This window comes from Diaporthe batatas, assembly GCF_019321695.1.
Source record: "Diaporthe batatas strain CRI 302-4 chromosome Unknown Contig00005, whole genome shotgun sequence".
In the NCBI taxonomy this organism is placed as follows: domain Eukaryota; kingdom Fungi; phylum Ascomycota; class Sordariomycetes; order Diaporthales; family Diaporthaceae; genus Diaporthe; species Diaporthe batatas.
Window position 1 is genome coordinate 599,095 of NW_025408552.1, and position 18,333 is coordinate 617,427.

Below are 18,333 nucleotides of genomic sequence, written 5' to 3' on the forward strand. Positions count from 1 at the left end.
CCCGGTCTCGCAGCCTAAGGCTCTCAGGCCTGCCAGGCCATTCATTCCTCTTAAGAAGAACTGGGATCAGCCTCAGCCACTGCAGCTGCCGCCAATATGATCCAATCTGAGAAATCACCCGACGCGATGGGGACCATGCCCCTCTCCCCCAATTCGGTGGATGACCAACTTCCACACGGATTCTGTGAATTGGTACAACACAACAACTCCGAAGAAGTTCCACGAGAGCAAGATTCAGCAGAACCCGCAAGCGTCCCCGACTCCTCTTATCCACCGTCGAGGCTCTCAACCCCAGGGCCACAAGCGGGGATGAGTCCCCACCTTGAACAACTCGGTGTGCATCAATACGCTCCTCAGGGGACGTACAATCCGCAGTTCTTCCAGCACACGTATGGACATGACGCAAGTGCATATCCATCGCTGCCCGAGGAGTCGGTAAGCAAAAGGAGCGGGCGCGTCGCATGCGCGCAGTGATTAACAGGAGTCAGGTACAACCGGGATACACAACCCCAGCATCCTCTCCATCACAAAGGTCGGACGTGATAAGCCTGCGAAATGGAGCCGTACCCAGATCGTCCAGCATGCGCCCGATCGCGTCCAAAAGTCGTTCAGATAGACCGCCGACCAAGAAGGCGCGCGCTAAGGCGGCCAGGAAGACACCCAAGATCACCACGCCGCTCAGCGAGTCAACGAAACACCTGAGTGTGCCCATGATCGATATCGAGGCGTATGTGAACCGGTCGGAAGCCGAACGAAAGCACGAGGTCGAAACAAGCAAGACTCCAGGCAAGATCAAGCGTCCCATGAATGCTTTCATGTTGTACCGAAAAGCATACCAGGGCCGGACCAAAGAACACTGCACACAGAACAACCATCAACTGGTATCGCAGGTCTGCGGTGACAGCTGGCCACTGGAGCCCGAACAGATACGGAATCAGTTCACCGAGTGGGCCAGGATCGAGCGCGAGAATCACGCGAAGACGTGGCCGGAGTACAAATTTGCGCCGAAGAAGCCAAAGGACCTGAAGCGTAAGATGGAGGAAGAGGAGGGAGAGGACGAGCTGCCTCTCGAGGATTATGACCACGAGACAGGTCGGGTGATCAAGAGGCCGCGTTCGAATCGGACAACGCCTGTCCCGGAGGCGGACCACGTGTACGGACAACAGGTTCCGTACTACACGCAGTACTCGCCGCAACAGCCTGGGATGATGGTGACGGGGCGCGGACAGATGCAAATGTCGGCGTATGAGTGGAGCAACCCAAACAAGCCCATGCCGGCGCCATACAACCACATATCCATGCAGCAACCGACACATTACTTGGCGTCGCAGGCCATGCCGTCCCGACACTCCCAACTGAGGGGCTTCGGGGTGGAGGATGTCGCGTTCCACAAGGCAGCTGCACCAGGAAATCCATACCACTCGCCACAGCAGGCCATGATGGATCAGTACGGGACGGGTTCGCAGCCACAACAGCCAATGGAGCAGAAGGGGCACGCCGACCAGTTGTTCAGCAATGTCCAGTACAGCCAATTCGAAAACCCATTCGACCAGGAGCAGTTCAACCTGCTGTATCAGAACGCGGGCGACGGCGGGTTCGACCAGAACAACCCGCTTCTCCTGCAGCCAAACTCGATAGAAAGCTTCATGGAGAGCCAGGGTGGCCCGGTGACGAGCGAGGGGTTCGGCATGGGGCCCACACCTGCAAACTACGACGGGCAGCTGGAGGGACAGTTGCGTGACCTGTTGACATCGACGAGCACCGATGACTGGCACATCCAGCCAGTGTCTGAGGCGCAGTCTGACAGTCAGTTTGACGTGAACTGGGCGGGGTCTCTGGACCCTTCGCTGTCCGAGCCATACAATGCGCAGTCGGAGCCATACAGCGCGCAGGACTGAGGGTCCATTACAGTGGACATATTTGGCTTTCTGAACGTGGCTTGTAAATTGATGCCCAACCTGCACATTCGATGCTTGGGGCGTTGTTGGATTGATGGGGGTTGGAAGGAAGCCATGGCTGCCTTCGTGTGGACACTAGGGAAGGAAGAGGGAGGTTTCAGTCAGGGGTTCAGGCAAGGCAGGGTGTTGGCGGCTTACATGCGTGCAAATTGATATCTTGCTAACTTAAATGGGTCCAAGACTGAAATGAGAACCTGATAACATGATACGTGATGCAAAAATGCAAAGGGTCCTTCGTGGTCGCCGCCCTGATGAGCCGGTTGCCAGTCGCCCTCGGGGTGGTGGCTCTTATCGCAAGTGCAATCAATCAATGAGCGTGGGTGGACTCGAACACAATGCGATTGTCTTGTGAGTGCAGACACGGCCCTTGCAATGAGTAACGCGTCAAGCCATTGCAGCGAGTGTGGTGAAACGATGTCTGAAATGAATTGCGTAGCGCAACGTGTTTGAGTACCTATGTGATATAGATCTGAATACAGGCTGAGTCGAGAGGGAGTGATGAGTGTGAGTGGAAGAGAAGATTGGCCGGATCACTGGTGGCTGCGAGGTCAACGTGATAGTCGACCTGTGGTCTCTGCCTCCTCGGTAATTGCATACCCGCTGAGCCCAGCCCAAGTCTTACACAGTACGGATGCTGTGCTTGGCCCAAGCTCCTACCTACCACCTAGCTCGCCTACCGACAACACACTGGGCCTGCCACGTCCCCAAGCACAACCGCAAAGAGTCGACCGGCGAATCGTGCAATTGCCACAATGACCTGGATTTCAAAGGCCATCACAACCTTTGGTCTGGTGCTCGTAGCACATGCGTAAGTTGCCCACAGGTGCCACGCCAGGCACACCCAAAAGAGAAGTCCGTCCCTGGCTGACGCAACCTGCGAATAGCTGCTACTCGGCCCAGGAGCACTCGGCGCTGCAATCCCTCCGGGCCACCAGCGCCGCCCTATCGTCCACGCCCGCGTCCACATCACTACCCATCGATATATCCATCGAGACCATAGTCGGGCTGTTCGTCACGGTGCTGGGGCTTGTCGCTGGCACGCCGACCCTGAGGCCGATCCAGTGGCGCGTGTGGGCGGGCAAGGTCGAGCGCGAGGGCGAGCAAGGGTTCCTGAGGAGCAACGGCGAGGTGGAGAAGGACTTTGTCGGGAATCCCTTCCGTGTGCTGGAGACGAGGCCCGGCTTCGTCGACATCCGCACGCAGAGGAAGGAGTTTGCCGAGTGGGTGCGAGCTGGCGGCAAACAATAGACGGGCGGGCTTCAGTTGGCTTAACCTGCATGGGCTCACCGTACGCACGAATGACTGGTTGGGCTGTGAGCATGGGTGGAAAGACTAGGACACACAAACGTGCACCTGTTGTGGTGGCAGCGGATAGCTCGCGTCAGAGCCCAAGGGAGCAAGCATCGTGGGCTATTGAAGACGTGCCCCTCTGCCTAGGCCACCACAAGGTCAGCGGGTGCAGAGCAAGATAGGATGTGGCCTTGACGGATTTGCAAATCTGCACCACAATCTGGGCGTATTTGGGCTACTCGACCTCGGGAGTGAGGACTGACTGCCCTTTGGAGGCTCCCCGAGAATCTCGAGAATGCCTGTGCCGAGCCGGAGGGAAGGGGCGACATGTACGATAACAGACCAGCACAGGAAGTCTAGCACGTACCTACCTACCATGGTAACCTAGGTCGGCACCTACCCACCAAACTTGGAAGTAGACACCGCCTGACCCAGGGAATTCGCAGAGAGTTCTGATCTCGGTTCACCATCTGCAACCCGTGCACCGTCCAGTCGTTTCGGGTCTCAGATGCAAATATGTCACAATCCACACAGAGGCGACCGACTCCGGCCGTGCGGACACCCTCTGTCCCGTCCTCGACGTCCTCCATGCGGCATGCCATGCCTAGCAGCACTCCAACCCGCCGCACCAGCTCACCTCGATTCATCCAGCCCCGTTCCACCCCTCCAATCTTCTCCTCGCCGTCGTTGCCCCCTCACCCGCGGCCAAGACTAGACCGACTGTCTCTCCCTCCCCGGTTGTCGGCAACGCCCTCCACAATACCGGCCGATGGTCATGGCAGAGACGACGTTTCTCGTCCCAGCGACTTCCCCGATAGCGATGAATCAGACACCGTGAACGAGGTCATCATGGCCATCGATATGAAGGACAACGGCACCGTGGGCTGTGCCTACTATGTTGCCATCGACGAGGCGCTCTTCCTCCAAGAAGATATCCCACTGGCCGGCATCGACCTGGTCGAGACCCTTCTCATCCATGCCGAGCCAACGACTGTCCTTATATCCATCCGCAGCCCAGACAACCTGGTTTGGTTCATAGAATCTGGAGCTCAAGACTTTCAGGGGAATCGCAACCAAGAAGAAGGCTAGAAGCTTCCACTCAAGCCTGTCCAATATCATGCTGATAACTTGATCAGGTGGATTCCATGGTGCCTATATACTGCGCACCTTAGGTTCAATCGAATTCAACTATGAAAATGCCAAAGGCCATCTACTCAATCTGGACCTGTCTTCTCTACATCGCCGGACCATGCATTTCAACACCGTAGCCGGCGGCGAAGCTGACGGCGGAATTGACATGGACGATGACAGGCACGCTAGGCTGATGCAGTTGGCCACCTGGATCAATCTGGACAGTCGTTTCTCTGTAAGTGGCATTCTTCATTTCGACCGCTTCCCGTTTCGCTCACTGGAAAAAGGTCGGCTGTGCAGGAGCAGTTCTCGGCGACATACAGCGCAGAAAAGCTGCCGAATACTTGTCCAACGACCCAGATGCCAATTCCGCATTCCGGATCCGCTCCATTGAGATGTTTACCCTCAGAGACTCCCTCTTTGTCAACGCTGACACTTTGGCGTCTCTCCAAATTCTGGGCTCTGAAAACCATCCAAACTCCATGAATCAAGGGCCTGATAGGTCCAAATCAGAGGCAAAAGAGAGTTTGTCTCTATACGGTCTATTCCATGTGCTGGCACACACGGCACAAGGCAAGACACAGCTACGGCAGATGTTTTTGCGGCCGAGCACTGACCTGGAGCTGATTCAGGAGCGTCAGAAAAGCATCTCGGTTCTGCTTCGCCCTGAGAATGGGGCCAATGTTGACGGAATAGGAAAACTACTGCGCAAGATCAAAAATATCAAGCACAACCTTATGCAGTTGAAGAAAGGAATCAGTCTCCCATCCGGACGTGCTTCGGTTGAAAGAGGCACGTGGGCATCATTGCAGGCTTTCTGTGCCTTTACTACTGAGCTTCGAGAGGCAGTGCAGAAGCTCCAAGGTGCAGAAAGTCTCTCTATCACGACGAGGGCAGGTTTTTCGTAGCCTTGAGTTGCGTTTATTGGCTGACCTCAGGGGTTCAGGTCGTTCATGGAATTCGTCAGAGTGATCTTATCTCGGTTGGAGAGCTTATAGCCGGGACTGTCGACTTCCAGCAGTCCGAGGAGGCTCGGAGAACCTGTGTCATCCAGGGAATGAATGCAGAGCTGGACGAGCTCAAGCGCAATTACGACGGCCTTGAATATCTATTGGATGAAATCGCCGGACGCCTGATCAAAGAGATTCCGGAATGGGCTCGACAGTACGTCAAGAACTGTATATTCTACCCTCAGATCGGCTTCTTGACAGTTGTGAGCCTCAACCTGGACACCGGACGCGGAGACTACGAGGGAGAGGGCCTCAATGATGACGACTGGGAGCGTATGTTCGTAAGCGAGGGGAACATCTACTACAAGAATCGATGCATGAGAGAGCTTGATGGGCAGTATGGGGACCTGTACTGCATGATTGTTGGTAAGTCCCACTTGGCCAACGACCATGGTGAGCATTATTCTGACCAACCATTGGTAGACAAGGAGATCGAGATCATTCATGAGCTCAGCGTCAGTGTTCTTGATCACGAGGAAGCTCTGCTAGAAGCATGCGACCTTTGCGGAGAGCTTGACAGTCTTCTCGCCCTAGCACTCGGCGCCGACAAATACAAACTGACAGCGCCACAATTGACCTCGACCAATATGATCCAGATCCAAGGCGGGAGACATCCGCTTCAGGAGCTTGTGGTCCCTTCGTTCATACCCAACGATACGCTCCTCCTTGGAGGCTCTGGTGGCGGCACTGCGGATGAGACGATCGTCTCTGATGCCATGGGCGAGGTACCAAGTATCCTGGTTATGACAGGGCCAAACCATTCTGGAAAAAGCATCTACCTCAAGCAGGTCGCCTTGATTGTCTACCTCGCACACATTGGAAGCTATGTGCCCGCCGAACAGGCGTGTATTGGCCTGACAGACCGGATACTAACCCGTATTGCCACGAGGGAGAGCGTATCGCGAAATGAGAGCGCTTTCGCCATCGATCTAAAACAAGCTGCTTTCTCCATAAACTTCGCAACACGGCGAAGCCTGATACTAATTGACGAGTTCGGCAAGGGCACCAATGTCATGGACGGTGCTGGGCTTGTGACTGCACTTCTTGAACATTTCCTCGGCCTTGGCGAGAATGCGCCGAGGGTCCTCGCAGCGACGCATTTCCACGAGATCTTTGAGAACAAGCTTCTTCCGAACACACCGAGGCTTTCTTTCGCACACATGGACGTCCGCGTCGATCTCGAAGCCGACAGTGTAGATGATCAAGTCACCTTCCTCTTCCGACTCGTGCCCCGTCGGAGTGCATCGAGCTTCGGCAGCAGATGTGCAGCCCTGAATGGGGTAGAGGCTGCCGTGGTCGAAAGGTCAGAGGCGCTGGTCCTCCTCCTGGCGCGCGGGGAGGACTTGCGGGCCGCGTGTGCAAGGCTGTCTGATCGCGAGACAGTGACACTGGAGGAGGCGGAATCTGTTGCCCGGGAATTCCTCAAGATGGACCTCGATGATGGAGAGGGAGGTTCCGCAAGGGACAGGCTGCGGGATCTGGTGAGTGGCTCGAGCTCGACTGAGCTCGAAGACGTTTCGCTTCTTGGGGACGGAGAATGAGCCTTGGAATGTCGGCTTACATAGCCAATCTGGTCGCATGTTTTGGCGTTTCACAAGTGTTTGTGGGCTTTCTCGTCAATTGAGTTTTGACATGATATCTATATATGTATGAGATCGAGGAAGTCGGTGAGAGCTCGTCACAAATTCCTATGTGTCTCATACATCAAGTAGCTTTAGCCAGCCAGCCTTGCCGACAGTGTCTGTTCATAGAATGTCGAGGTTTGAAATTCAAAGTGACTTTCTCCCTTTGTGCAACTGGCGAGCAAGGATATCTCCTTAATCCCTGCGCCTCTTTTCCAAGTGCTCTCCACTGCATTGCCAGCATTCATGAGCAGGAAATGAATTTGCAAAAGTCATCACAAAGACTATAAACTAAGTCAAGGAAAAAAGTCGCTCCGCTTAGTATTCAAATATTCCTGTCGCCAGGGGCTCCAGATGATAAGTAAAGGTAAAGGTTTTATACTTTTCCGGCACAGTCTTCCGGATCATGGATCGAGATAGAAACAGGCGTCGTCTTTTGGCTTGCCTCCTGATCCGACAGTATCATCTCCTCCGACTCGTTTTCAAAATGCCGTCGTCCCCCGCTCGCAGCAGCCGTACTCTTGAGCCGGCTGTTGTACATTTCGATGTCGTTGCCCTTGTTCTTCGTGGCGTGAGCCACACTATCAATGTTCCCGATGTATTTGTTGTTTGTCCTGGGGCTGAGGATTGATGACCCTCCGAGGATGGCCCTAAATAGGGGCTTGAGGCTGGGGATGGAGGCTGCTATTATGGCTGTGCATATCTCGACTGTCGTCCTGTTTGGAGGATCGAGGTCAATAAAGACAAACTGGGGGAAGTGAAAAGGAGGGGCGTCGCGGCAATGATATCTCTGACTCACCATATAGTAATATCTGTACTGTCCCAGAGGAAATCCCCATGGGAGCCGTAGCTGGATAGGTAGGTCATCTTGACCACAGCTGCTACTGACGCACTTTACTTTGTTCAGCTTCGCATCCTCCCACGCGCGAGAACGAGACTTACAAAATACCCAGGGCAAGCACAGCGCTGACAGCAAGTTTAACTTTCCAGTTAAGCTGAACCGACCACAAGATGGGGACCGGCAGCAGTGCAAAGACCAGATCGGTTAGGAGTGAGACGCCTGAATTAAAAAAGGCCGCGAACTTGAGGTCCCGCGCCGGGATACACTTTCCGCCCACCACCGAGTGGTCCCAGGTGAATTCGAGAGGCGTGCACTGAAAGAAGACGGTCACTTTGCTCGTCAGCACGGGGAGATTCACAATTAACACAACCAACCAGATGGCAGGCACCACAGCCGCGCACCATTGATCCAAGCAAGCAAGCAAGCAAGAAAGAAAGAAACTCACAGAAGTTCCCAGCAGCAGACAGCACAGTGAAGACAATAACGCCGCGGATGAACCACACGAAGCGGGCGCTGGGCTTGAGCCTCAGCAGGAACAGGCCCACGCTGACCTTGGCGAGGCACAGGCTGGCGAGGCACAGCGGCTGGGTGACAAAGTTGAGGTGCAGGCCGGCGACGACGTCCGAGGGCGGGTCGATGTACTGGACGTGGCGCCCGGCGCCGCGGCGCACCTCGGGCACGATGACGCACATCTCGGCGAGCATGACGGCGGCCGACGCGGCGATCAGGCTGTCGTCCCAGCCGATCTGCCTCGTTATGGTGGCGCGGACCCAGACGCGCAGGGACACGGCCGCCACGGCGAGGCCGACCATCGTGCCGCAGACGGCGAGGATCTGGGGCCCGCGGTTTATGTCTGGGGGTGCTGCTGTTGCTGTTGCTGTCGTTGTCGTGGCGGCTGGGTCTGCCATCGTGCGGGCTGTGTTGCCTACCCTGTGGGAGGGACGTTATGGTATGTACGTGGGCGGATATAGAGTAGGGTTGCCTGTACGGTATGATACGGGGTCTGTCTGGTAGGCGGGTGAGGGTGAATGCGGAACTCTGAAAAGTTGGGAGACCCCAGGTGGGATTCCTGACCTCGGAATTGCGAGAGGGAGATCACGTCTTTATTTTCTCGACACCTCATATACTTGAATCCTCAGCACACAAAGAACAGAAACAATACAGCCAGCTCTCTCAGCTGGCCCCCAGAGGGCTTGGTCTGCGGGCGTCGAAGCACTCCCCGGTCCGCAAGGAGATTGTGCGTGCACACACGGGGCGTGGTTGGTCCCAAGAGCCCGGTCGAAACCAAGCCTGGCAGCTGGCTCTCTCCCCCATCACGGATACTGTGAGGCCCGACGCGCAGGAAGCTCTGGCCGTGACATTGCGCAAGTGGAAATGCTGCCCGAGGAGGTCAAAGCAGGTCCCCCGTGCGGCGCTGACACGGGATGGCTCATCTCGCCAACCCGGGGGCGTGGGAGGCGTGGGAGACTGGCCGGTGTGTTTTGGTAAGCTACTGGGGGATCTAGGTAGATCCAGGACTAGGCCTTAGGCGACCCTGCAGTCTGGTAAAGCCATGGGGGATTGTGGCGGCGTGGCTTGACACTTCCGAGGTCAGAACTCTATAGCTGAACCCCATCATCCTGTCCTAAGCTTGACTGGCGTATGGTTGCAGGGGCGCGCCAATAGGAATCCTAAAAGATCGCCTGCGCTTACCATTATAGACGACCGCATAGCCATATCTGCATAAGCCTGTTTTCATGTGATTTCGATGTAGGCAACAGCCACTTGCACCGGCCGACTAGGTGACGTTGCGTTGGGCGTTGCGGCCTGCATTTAAGCATTTACCCGGTAAGAGGAATGAAGATTGGGCGGACGCTGATCCCCATGATGGGGTTCGCTAGGTCGCGGGCCAGTATCCGGGGGCTGCCTTCCTTCCTTCCTCTTGCCTATAAGTATCTGAAGCTTGACCCATGTGTTGTTGTGGTGATGCCCTGTCGCATGCATCGTGTAGTATGCTGAAGCGTGACTGAGTCCAGAGAGCCCAGAGATCTTGGGCTCAGTAAGGGGTCAGTTATGTACTCAAGGGATTGTATTGATGCAATGAGAGCTGGTAGTTGGCAAGTTGGCACAGGGCGCTGTTCGTCAAGGATACCAGCAGGAAGCAGCACATTACCCAGGTTCCTGTTGGCTCTGTACCTGAGACGGCATCTTCCGTCAATTGGCAGGGCCCACGGTTTTGTTCTGACAGCCAACAGTTCCCCATGGTCAGGCCCTGTAACCTCGTAATATCCCGGGATAGCATGCATAGGCCGCTGGGCCGTCGAGGCCGGGCAGGATCTAGCGGAGAGCCGGGAAGACGCCGCTGATCTGGGTGGCCCCCGGCCGAGACGTATTCGCTTATAACGGCAAAAGGCCTTGGCCAGGGTGGCGAAGAGCTCTGGTCCCTGGAGCTTGCAAGCCACATGATGTAACGGTGCTCGGAGATCCTAGGCGGGCCGCGTTAATAAGCGTGCAGATCGACACCATGGGAGCCCAAGAACCTGGACTCTCGGCATCGAAAGAGTATTTGTCTTGATGGTAACCTTATATCTTGGCTGGTGTCCTCGGCTGTGCTTCCGTTGAACTAGAAATGAGATGGAACGGTACAATGTTGAGTGTCAGTGCGTGTGGGGAAGATAATGGTGACAGGGAGGAAGCGAGGCGTACGGGGAAAGAGCAAGGCCAGCTCCAACCCACGTACTTGAAATGCAGCCCACCGCCTTGGTGCTGCCCTTGCAGGCCTGGCAGGAGGCAGGGAGGCTTGAAGGGGGCCTACACAGTAGCAGCTGCCTAGCATCGGACGGCTTGAGATCGATCTGCAGGACGAAACCAGAACAGCAAAGGCCTGGCTTGCTTCGTAGTTGTTGTTCCTGAAGGGGGGGGGGGGCAAGGGGGGCCGAATCAAGTGTACAAGGGTCTTGCTGGGGCCCCATGCTACCGGACCCTGCCGCGATTGGCCGAAGCGCCTGATAGAATTTCCCGACGGAACGGCACGCCCTGGTCCCTGTCCCTGCCCTGCCTGCAGAGAGCCAGAATGCTACTGTGCTGGGCAGTCTGGCGAACCAGCAACCTTGTTCTCAACTCAACCACCACTAAAACCCCAAGGACCCCCAGGAGCCTGCATCTCGCCAGTAGCACCTATTCCTGCAGTCTCAATCCCTCCCTCCACTTCCTCTCCCTCCCCTCTCCTTGGCGTGAGACCGGACTGCTGACGGAGGGGCGTACGTGCTGGGAAAGGTCAATGAATGATGCAGGACACTTGTCTTGGATGGCCACATCTGGGGCTTGTGTGTGAGCGGGTGTGTGGCGACGTGAGGGCCATCTACCCGCGAGAAGCGATGAGACTCTCTTAAGATGATATCCTCGTGGCCAGGCTGTACCTAGACTAATTCTCGTCGTCTTCTCCCCACAACACAACACACCAAACGTGGGTGTAAATGACTGTGTGATTCCTTCCAGATTCCCACCCACTCGAGTCACCAGCCCCCCTCGAGTGTGGCTTGCGCACCCTGTCTCAACACAGAGTGAGGCTTGCTTATCTGCTTGCTTGCTGCCCAACATGAAGCCCACTGCGCCCGTGCCATACGTTTCAGCGCTGCTCCTGACGTGCGTCGCGCCGATCCTATGCCTCCCGAGCAGCAGCAGCATCAGCATCAGCAGCAGGTCCCAGCGCCCGCAGCACGGCGACCGCGACAGGGAGCACGTCACCCGGCTCATCAGCTCCATCACGGCCGACTTTGCGAGCAAATTGGATGCCTCCGCGGGCGCGCCCTGCGACGAAGGTGGTCCCATCGCGCCCACCTGCACGCCGGATACTATCGTCTACCGCAGGGAATAGTGAGTTTCTCTGGGGCATGTCTGTGCTCGGGCTTTCAGCTTGGGGGCTGAGGGTGGTATGAATGGATAGTTGGGTAGATGGAGGAGCTGATTGATATATCTCTTCCCAGCGGCTCGCTCTCCAAGGCTGAGAGGCTAGACTGTATGCATATACTCCTGCTTCCTTCTGTTACATGTTGCAACCACACCGTTCATGCGCCTTTGAGGGCTTTATCGACCCCTTTTTCTGTTATGTGACAAGCTACTAACGATGGCCGCATCACAGACGTCAATGCAGTCAAGTGTCTCCAGCGCCTACCGGCTCGCACGCCGGCCAGCGTGGCTCCTGGCGCGAGGTCAAGAGTATGTCCAACACTGATCTGTCTGTCTATCTGCCCGCCCATGAGCAGCGTGCTGACACCTGATATCCGCTAGTTCGACGACTTTGTTGCCGTCCACATCAGCCAGACGCTGACGCTACACTTCACCGGCAACTTTATGCCATGGCATCGCTGGTTTGTCCATGTCTACGAGACTGCTCTCCGGGAGGAGTGCGGCTACCGCGGTTACCAACCTGTTAGTCTTTCCCTCCGTGCCCTCTTCCCCGTCTTCATCGATCGCATGAAGAGGTGTCTGTCTGTGTAATACTCACATGACCTAGTACTGGGACTGGCCAAAATACATGCACGCGCCCCAGGACTCGCCCATCTTCAACGGTGACCCATACAGTCTGGGCGGCAACGGGCAGTATGTTCCGCACAACGGCTCCGTCATAACGCCGCCCGAAGGTGTATCTGGAGGTAACATCCAGCTGCCGGCTGGCCTGGGCGGTGGCTACGTCGTGACGGGGCCGTTCGCCAACATGACCATCAACCTGGGCCCCTTCGGCGGGACCTTTGGGACTGAACCGGGCCCTGACGGGGGCTTGGGTTATAACCCGCGCGGCCTCAAGAGGGATGTTGGGCCGGGGGTAAATGAGAGGTATTGCAATTATACCACCGTGCTTGGTAAGTTGTTGGGACATTTCTTTCTTTCGTAGTATTTGTACCTCCTCCATACTGACCCCATGTCCAGACCTGCTAGAAAAGCCGACCATCAACGATTACCGTTTACTCTCCGAGGGTGTGCCGTATACAGTCGAGATCGGCCCACACGGTGGAGGACACTATGTGATCAAGTAAGCGAGCCTGTGTAAAGAGCCACCGGACCGTGCAGATCGGGATGCTGACACAGCCACAGTGGTGACCCTGGTGGTGACCTATTCACCTCGCCAGGCGACCCAGCCTTCTGGGTGCACCACGGGCAGATGGACCGCTTATGGGCACTGTGGTACGTGTATCCACCCTATTCCGAACCTTTTCTGCCCGAGATCCTTCCCGAAAGGAAGAAGGGGGAGATAGAGGACAAAAACTCACCAGGCCCAAATAGGCAAACACGCGACCCCTCGACCAGATACACTCAGCTGGACAACGGGACTTATGGCCACATCACGTGGGCCAACGAACCCGCCTCGCGCCTCACCGAGCTTGACGACATCATCGACATGGGCTATGCGGGGCCGTCGGTCAGGATACGAGATGTGATGTCGACCACGTCTGGTCCGTTTTGCTATTTTTACGCAGAGTCACGGTAAAGGTGCAGGGCTTGAGCCGCCCGAGGTCGGCACGAAGGCGATCAGGAAGTGGGAGGGGCGTCGAGGAGCACTGATGACTGTATTGCTGTATTGCTGTCACCGTGAGTTCTAAGGTTGTCGTGGTAGGCACGGTCCTGAAACCACCATTGGGCGGCAGGATCGGCTTGGAATATGCAGACAACCTCTAATGTCACCATCGTATCGGTTGGTGCCAGTATTCTGGTGCGACCAGCTGACATGGATGTTCTCGCCGAGATGCAGAGAGCTGTGCCGCCGGGTGTGAAAAAAGCCCGCGTGTTCTCAAGGTGGCCGTCGAAACGAGGCAGGATCGGTCTCATGTACTTCTGCACCGTTGGGTCGGCGGGACTGTAGAAAATTGGACGGTGGATAAAATCGTATGAGAGGCGAGACAGCCGGGTCCTCGGACGCCCGTAGCCGCCGTGCCAGTGCATCTCGGGTGGTTGTCATTGTCATCAAGATTTCCCTTCGCAGCAGCCAAGGCCATGGTTCCTGAGATCCTAGGAGAAGGCGGCCAGATATGGTAACTGGAGCTGTAGATGGTCGCGTGGTGGGCCCACTAGCCCACTTTCGCTGTCGCAAGAAATAGGCCGTGTCCAGATGTGCCCTCCCTTGTCCTGCAGCATGTCATGTCAAGTTGACGATCTTGGGAAGGGACCTTGCGGCGGGTTCGGTTGAGATCCGACCATGTCGTCCCATGTTGCAACTTGCAGTAGTGCTTGGTCCTCGGGCGCACAAGCGCCTCAATCAAGATGCGGCTCTCGTGGTCTCTCCAAATCTTGTTGAAGGATTCTGTGGGCGTGGGGGAGGATCCGTCCAAGACCCCTTGAATTCCGACCTTTCCCACGAGCAGCCTGCCCAAGAAAAGCCCAGGCTCTGTGGCCCACTGGCCCACTTGCCTATTGAATATTATGGAATGTGGGCGCGCGTGCGGGCGCGCGTGTGGGTCCCGACCAGTAAGAAACCCTTGTCGATGTTTGTTTCAAACACCGATTGTCAAAGACACGATGTTTCCCACCCGCATCCTGGCTGGCAGACTGGCTTGAAAAGGGTTATCGGGGAGCCCAGAATGGCTCTTCGGAGAATTTTCCAAACGCTGCCGAGCACCAGGGCGCCGCTCAAAGTGGCAACCAATGTCCGCACGCGCAGGAGCCGTCGCGATAATCAAAAAGTCATCACCTGCATGGGACACATGACGGCAACATGACAGAAACATGGCAGCAGCGCACGGCCTTGGCCCCCAAACCAGACCCCCTTTCCGCGCAGGGAGTCAAGACAGGAGCAGGAGCAGGAGGAGCACGGGGTACGGAGCACGGGGTAGGAGGCAGGAGGTCGACGACGGTGCAAGGAGGAGGATGGAAAGTTCGAGGATGAGGTAGTAGGCTTCACCCGAGCGGGTGGACCCCCCTACCCGGCCAAAGAAAGCATGGCAAGCATGGCAAGCATGGCAAGCAAGGGTTTCGCAAATCCGAAGACCGGTACCGTTCCCATGGTTGTTCAAAACTCGGGACGAATCTGAGATCTCCCGTCCGCACAACCTCAAGCGAGTTGTGACGCCAAGCATCTTCATTCTTTCCCTTTCCCTTTCCCTCCTCCCGTGCCTGTTGATCGCAGCGCCTCAGCAGTGCTTCGCTACGGCTGCTGGCCAGCGCTTCTCTCTCTCCTTCGTTTACGTGACGAGATCTCTGTCGCTCTTTGACGCCATCCTTCCAGCCAGTCCTTCGTTTTCAGCTGGGAGAGTAAAGGAAAAAACAAAAGTCTAAAAACAAAAAACAAAAAAAATCAAAGGTCGAGCAAGATGCTCCCTATCACGCTGCGCAACGCGCTTCTGTCCCTCGCAGTCGTCCTCCCGACCCATGTCCTCGCAGACGGCGATGTCAGCTCTTCTGCCGTCACGTTCCAGTTCTCAGCTTGCGTGAGCACATGTCTGGGGAGTTCAGGCTACAGCATAGACGGAGAAGACAACCAGAAGGAAATGTGCAAGGCCTCCCGGGATGGCCTGCTGGAGGCCATCATCGCCTGTGCAGTATCAAATTGTGTGGGGGAGCTCGTGTCCGTCGAGGCAACTCTTCTGCAGCCCATGCAGGCCGGTTGCAAGGAGCTCGAGAAGCCAGTCTCGGACGACGAGATCGAGGCCGCCGTGGGTGCCGCCCTCGACATCCAGGCCACGCTCGCCATCAGCACGAGTGCGAGTGCGAGTGCCACATCGACCTCTTCGACCTCTTCGACCCAGCTGGCGGCCATGACGCCGACTGGCGGAGGCTTCCGGCCATTCGGAGTCGAGACCGAGACTTCGACAACAGCGGAAGTACCCGCGATCCCCATGCCCACCGAGCAAACCCTGACGGCGATCGACTCGGCAGCAGAGACGACCATGCTGATCCCGACGGGCCCCCTCACGGTGGTCGGGACGACCACTTCTGAGGCCGTCGTCCCGGCCGAGACGCCCTCGGCAACCCCGGAGCCGGTGATTGCTTCCGAAGCACAGCCACCGCCGGAGCCAGTCACTTCCGCTGAGGAGCCAAGCCAAACTTCCTCCGAGGCGGCGGCGATAGTCCCCGTGGCCCAGGCCACCCAGCCGTCAGCCGAGCAGGCGGTCCCAGAGGCCACGACTGTGTCAGAGCCTCCACCATCTCCAACCCCAGACACTCCCCCAGCGCCGCAGCCAACACCAACACATGGCGGACACCAAGCAAGCCAGGTCCAGCCTGAGCCCATCCCGGCGACGACACTAGCCACCACAATGACCATGCCCACCAGCACCAACAACGCCGCCGACACGCAGCCCCAGCACACGCCAGCGGCCCACGAGCAGCCCCCCAACGACAACAACAACAACAGCCCAGTCGCCGGCGCCGGCACGACTACCACCAGCACCGAAGCCTCCAAGACCGAGGGTTCTGCCCCGTCCAAGGCAACCCACACGGCCGACGCCAGCAAGGACTCAGACTCAGACTCAGACTCAGACTCAGACGACGACACCCTAGCGACCGCGACGGGCAGCGCGACGCCCGACATCAGCGGCGAGCTGGTGCTGGCGACGGGCACGCCGACCGCCACCCCAGCATCGTGGTCCGGCTTCGCCACCTCCGTGACGGCCGTGACGGCGACCCCGTCGGCGTCCGGGACCCAGGCGGCCGACTCGGGCGAGGACCGCGGGCTGGGCGGGGGCAGTCCCTTCAGCGTCGTGACGTCCTCTATGGCGCCGGGCACCACGAGGTGTCTGTTGGCCCCTCTGGGTGTTGTGTTTGGTGTTTTCGTGTCCCTGATGATGTTGTGAGCGTCTTGTGTGTGTACTTTTTTTTTTTTTTGGCTGTTGTGACGAGAGTGATACCTACCTACCTATCCTGTGCTGTGTGTTCTGATGTGTCGAGTGCGGACTGACTATTATGATGGAATGTAAAAAACTGGGAAAATCGTGTGATATCTTTTCGATTCTACTGTACGATTTCTTTTTTAGAGTGTATTATAACCTCGTTGTAATGTATATATTACTCACACGACGAATATGTTTGCTCGGTATCTGTGACCCTTGCAAGTGACTGTCAGATTCGTTCCCAAGCAGGCTTTAGAACTGAAGCGTCTAAGAGCATCAGCATGAAACTGCAGGAGTACATGGTCCCAGATCTTGTTTACTCGATGCAGTCCAAGATCCCATTAGGATATCGAAACATGCGAACACGAATAGATTACACCAGAGGACCACTCGGTGTCTCCTGGAGGGTACCTAGATTGCATCTAGCGAAACGCTCTGAAGATGTTTGGAAACTCATGTCTGAACACAGTTCGGTGAAGCACATTGCATGCTTCAACTAAGTGATTCGCATCATAAAATTGCTGGTATCTTATAATTCATGACACTCCTCGGTACTCCATGCAGAAACAGCATCCTCACATGAAAAGCACAAACGTAACCCCCAGCCCAGCAACAGTCACCAGCCCGCCACTGCCAGCAGCCCAGGCAGGTGTCCTCACGGCAACCCCGCCGTTAGAGACCACCGCCGTGGCCGAAGCCGAGGCAGAAGAAGCCGCACCGCTCCCGCCGCCACGGCCACCACCAGAGGGCGATCCCGTCCTGCTCGGCCGGGAGTTGCTGCCCGTGGCCGTGGCCGTGTGCTGCCGGCCGCCAGCACCACCCGTCGTCCTCGGGGCCGTGCCGTTACCGTTACCACCACCACCCCGAACCGCGCCGCCGCTAGGGCCGGCCGCGAGACTGCCCGCTGATCGAGAACCACCACTGCCGCCGGCCCCCTTTCCCGACCGCCCCTCGCCGCTCCCCGCCTGCCCTGGGCTCGACGACCCCGACCCCGAGCCTGAGCCCTGGCCGCCCGGCAGGAAGCCGCCCGGCGTCTGGGACGGCTGCGCACCCCCCGCTGGCGAGGATGCTTTCTGAGGGCTGTTTGGTGATCCCGGACCTTGTTCTGGTTGAGGGTCCTGTGGCTGTTTTCAGGGAGGGTGTTTGTTAGTTCTCTGTCTTGTTTCTTTGGCTTCTAATATGGGGGTGTGTCGGGGTGGTGTATAGGCACATATATAGACTCTAGTAAAGGGGGGCACGGACTCACTTGTGCTGATGCTATTGTGGTGAGGGGGAGGATGATGAATGTGGACAACTTCATTGTGGATGAATGGTGTGTAAGTTATGGAGAAGGTATGTAGATGCAAACTCGAACTCAATGTTGTTGATTGTGACCACTTTTGATCCGAGAATGCACTAGGGTATTACTGAAGAAGAGGAGAGGCCTTGGAGACGTAAAGCTTGATTTGAGAAGTGCTTGGCCAAGGTGAACAAGATAGACAAGACGGTGAAGTTCTCATGATTCTTATACATCGTCCATCCAGAGGCATCAACAAGGACTCCTCCTCACGCCTCAGAAGGCTCCCCCCCCCCACCTGCCGCGAGGCCCTCACCAATGTGGAAGAAACGCTTTGTGAACCGCGTATACAGTACACCAGCCGTGACATGTTTTGGGTAGACATTCGTACGCCCGTTTCAGAC

At 56.7% G+C, this 18,333-nt stretch overlaps 6 protein-coding genes across 6 annotated transcripts; 5 read left to right on the forward strand and 1 right to left on the reverse strand.

Moving 5' to 3' along the window:
• Window positions 1-96: 96 nt before the first annotated feature.
• KVR01_005680 (uncharacterized protein) lies at window positions 97-1,898 on the forward strand (the record flags this gene model as incomplete). The annotated part of the gene is made up of 2 exons (XM_044787606.1): window positions 97-456; window positions 489-1,898. The coding sequence occupies 2 exons, from the start codon at window positions 97-99 to the stop codon at window positions 1,896-1,898; spliced, it is 1,770 nt and encodes a 589-aa protein (XP_044646125.1).
• Window positions 1,899-2,710: 812 nt separating this feature from the next.
• Window positions 2,711-3,206, forward strand: KVR01_005601 (uncharacterized protein; the record flags this gene model as incomplete). The annotated part of the gene is made up of 2 exons (XM_044791140.1): window positions 2,711-2,766; window positions 2,843-3,206. 2 exons carry the CDS (start codon window positions 2,711-2,713, stop codon window positions 3,204-3,206), a joined length of 420 nt encoding a protein of 139 aa, XP_044646046.1.
• Window positions 3,207-3,764: 558 nt separating this feature from the next.
• Window positions 3,765-7,180, forward strand: KVR01_005211 (MutS family protein MSH5; the record flags this gene model as incomplete). Its single annotated transcript, XM_044795003.1, has 5 exons — window positions 3,765-4,332; window positions 4,385-4,614; window positions 4,667-5,272; window positions 5,326-5,755; window positions 5,813-7,180. The coding sequence occupies 5 exons, from the start codon at window positions 3,765-3,767 to the stop codon at window positions 6,928-6,930; spliced, it is 2,952 nt and encodes a 983-aa protein (XP_044645656.1). The 3' UTR covers window positions 6,931-7,180.
• A 96-nt stretch (window positions 7,181-7,276) lies between these two features.
• On the reverse strand, window positions 7,277-9,320 carry KVR01_005024 (uncharacterized protein). Its single transcript, XM_044790976.1, has 4 exons — window positions 8,298-9,320; window positions 7,954-8,182; window positions 7,811-7,903; window positions 7,277-7,727 (listed from the first exon to the last, which is right to left on the reverse strand). The coding sequence occupies exons 1-4, from the start codon at window positions 8,758-8,760 to the stop codon at window positions 7,388-7,390; spliced, it is 1,125 nt and encodes a 374-aa protein (XP_044645469.1). The 5' UTR covers window positions 8,761-9,320; the 3' UTR covers window positions 7,277-7,387.
• Window positions 9,321-10,946: 1,626 nt separating this feature from the next.
• On the forward strand, window positions 10,947-14,100 carry KVR01_005050 (uncharacterized protein; the record flags this gene model as incomplete). The annotated part of the gene is made up of 8 exons (XM_044783628.1): window positions 10,947-11,707; window positions 11,818-11,849; window positions 11,973-12,049; window positions 12,122-12,262; window positions 12,348-12,693; window positions 12,761-12,863; window positions 12,926-13,015; window positions 13,115-13,319. Exons 1-8 carry the CDS (start codon window positions 11,430-11,432, stop codon window positions 13,317-13,319), a joined length of 1,272 nt encoding a protein of 423 aa, XP_044645495.1. The 5' UTR covers window positions 10,947-11,429.
• Window positions 14,101-15,135: 1,035 nt separating this feature from the next.
• On the forward strand, window positions 15,136-16,714 carry KVR01_005202 (uncharacterized protein; the record flags this gene model as incomplete). Its single annotated transcript, XM_044791986.1, has 1 exon — window positions 15,136-16,714. The coding sequence occupies one exon, from the start codon at window positions 15,136-15,138 to the stop codon at window positions 16,615-16,617; it is 1,482 nt and encodes a 493-aa protein (XP_044645647.1). The 3' UTR covers window positions 16,618-16,714.
• Window positions 16,715-18,333: the final 1,619 nt, after the last annotated feature.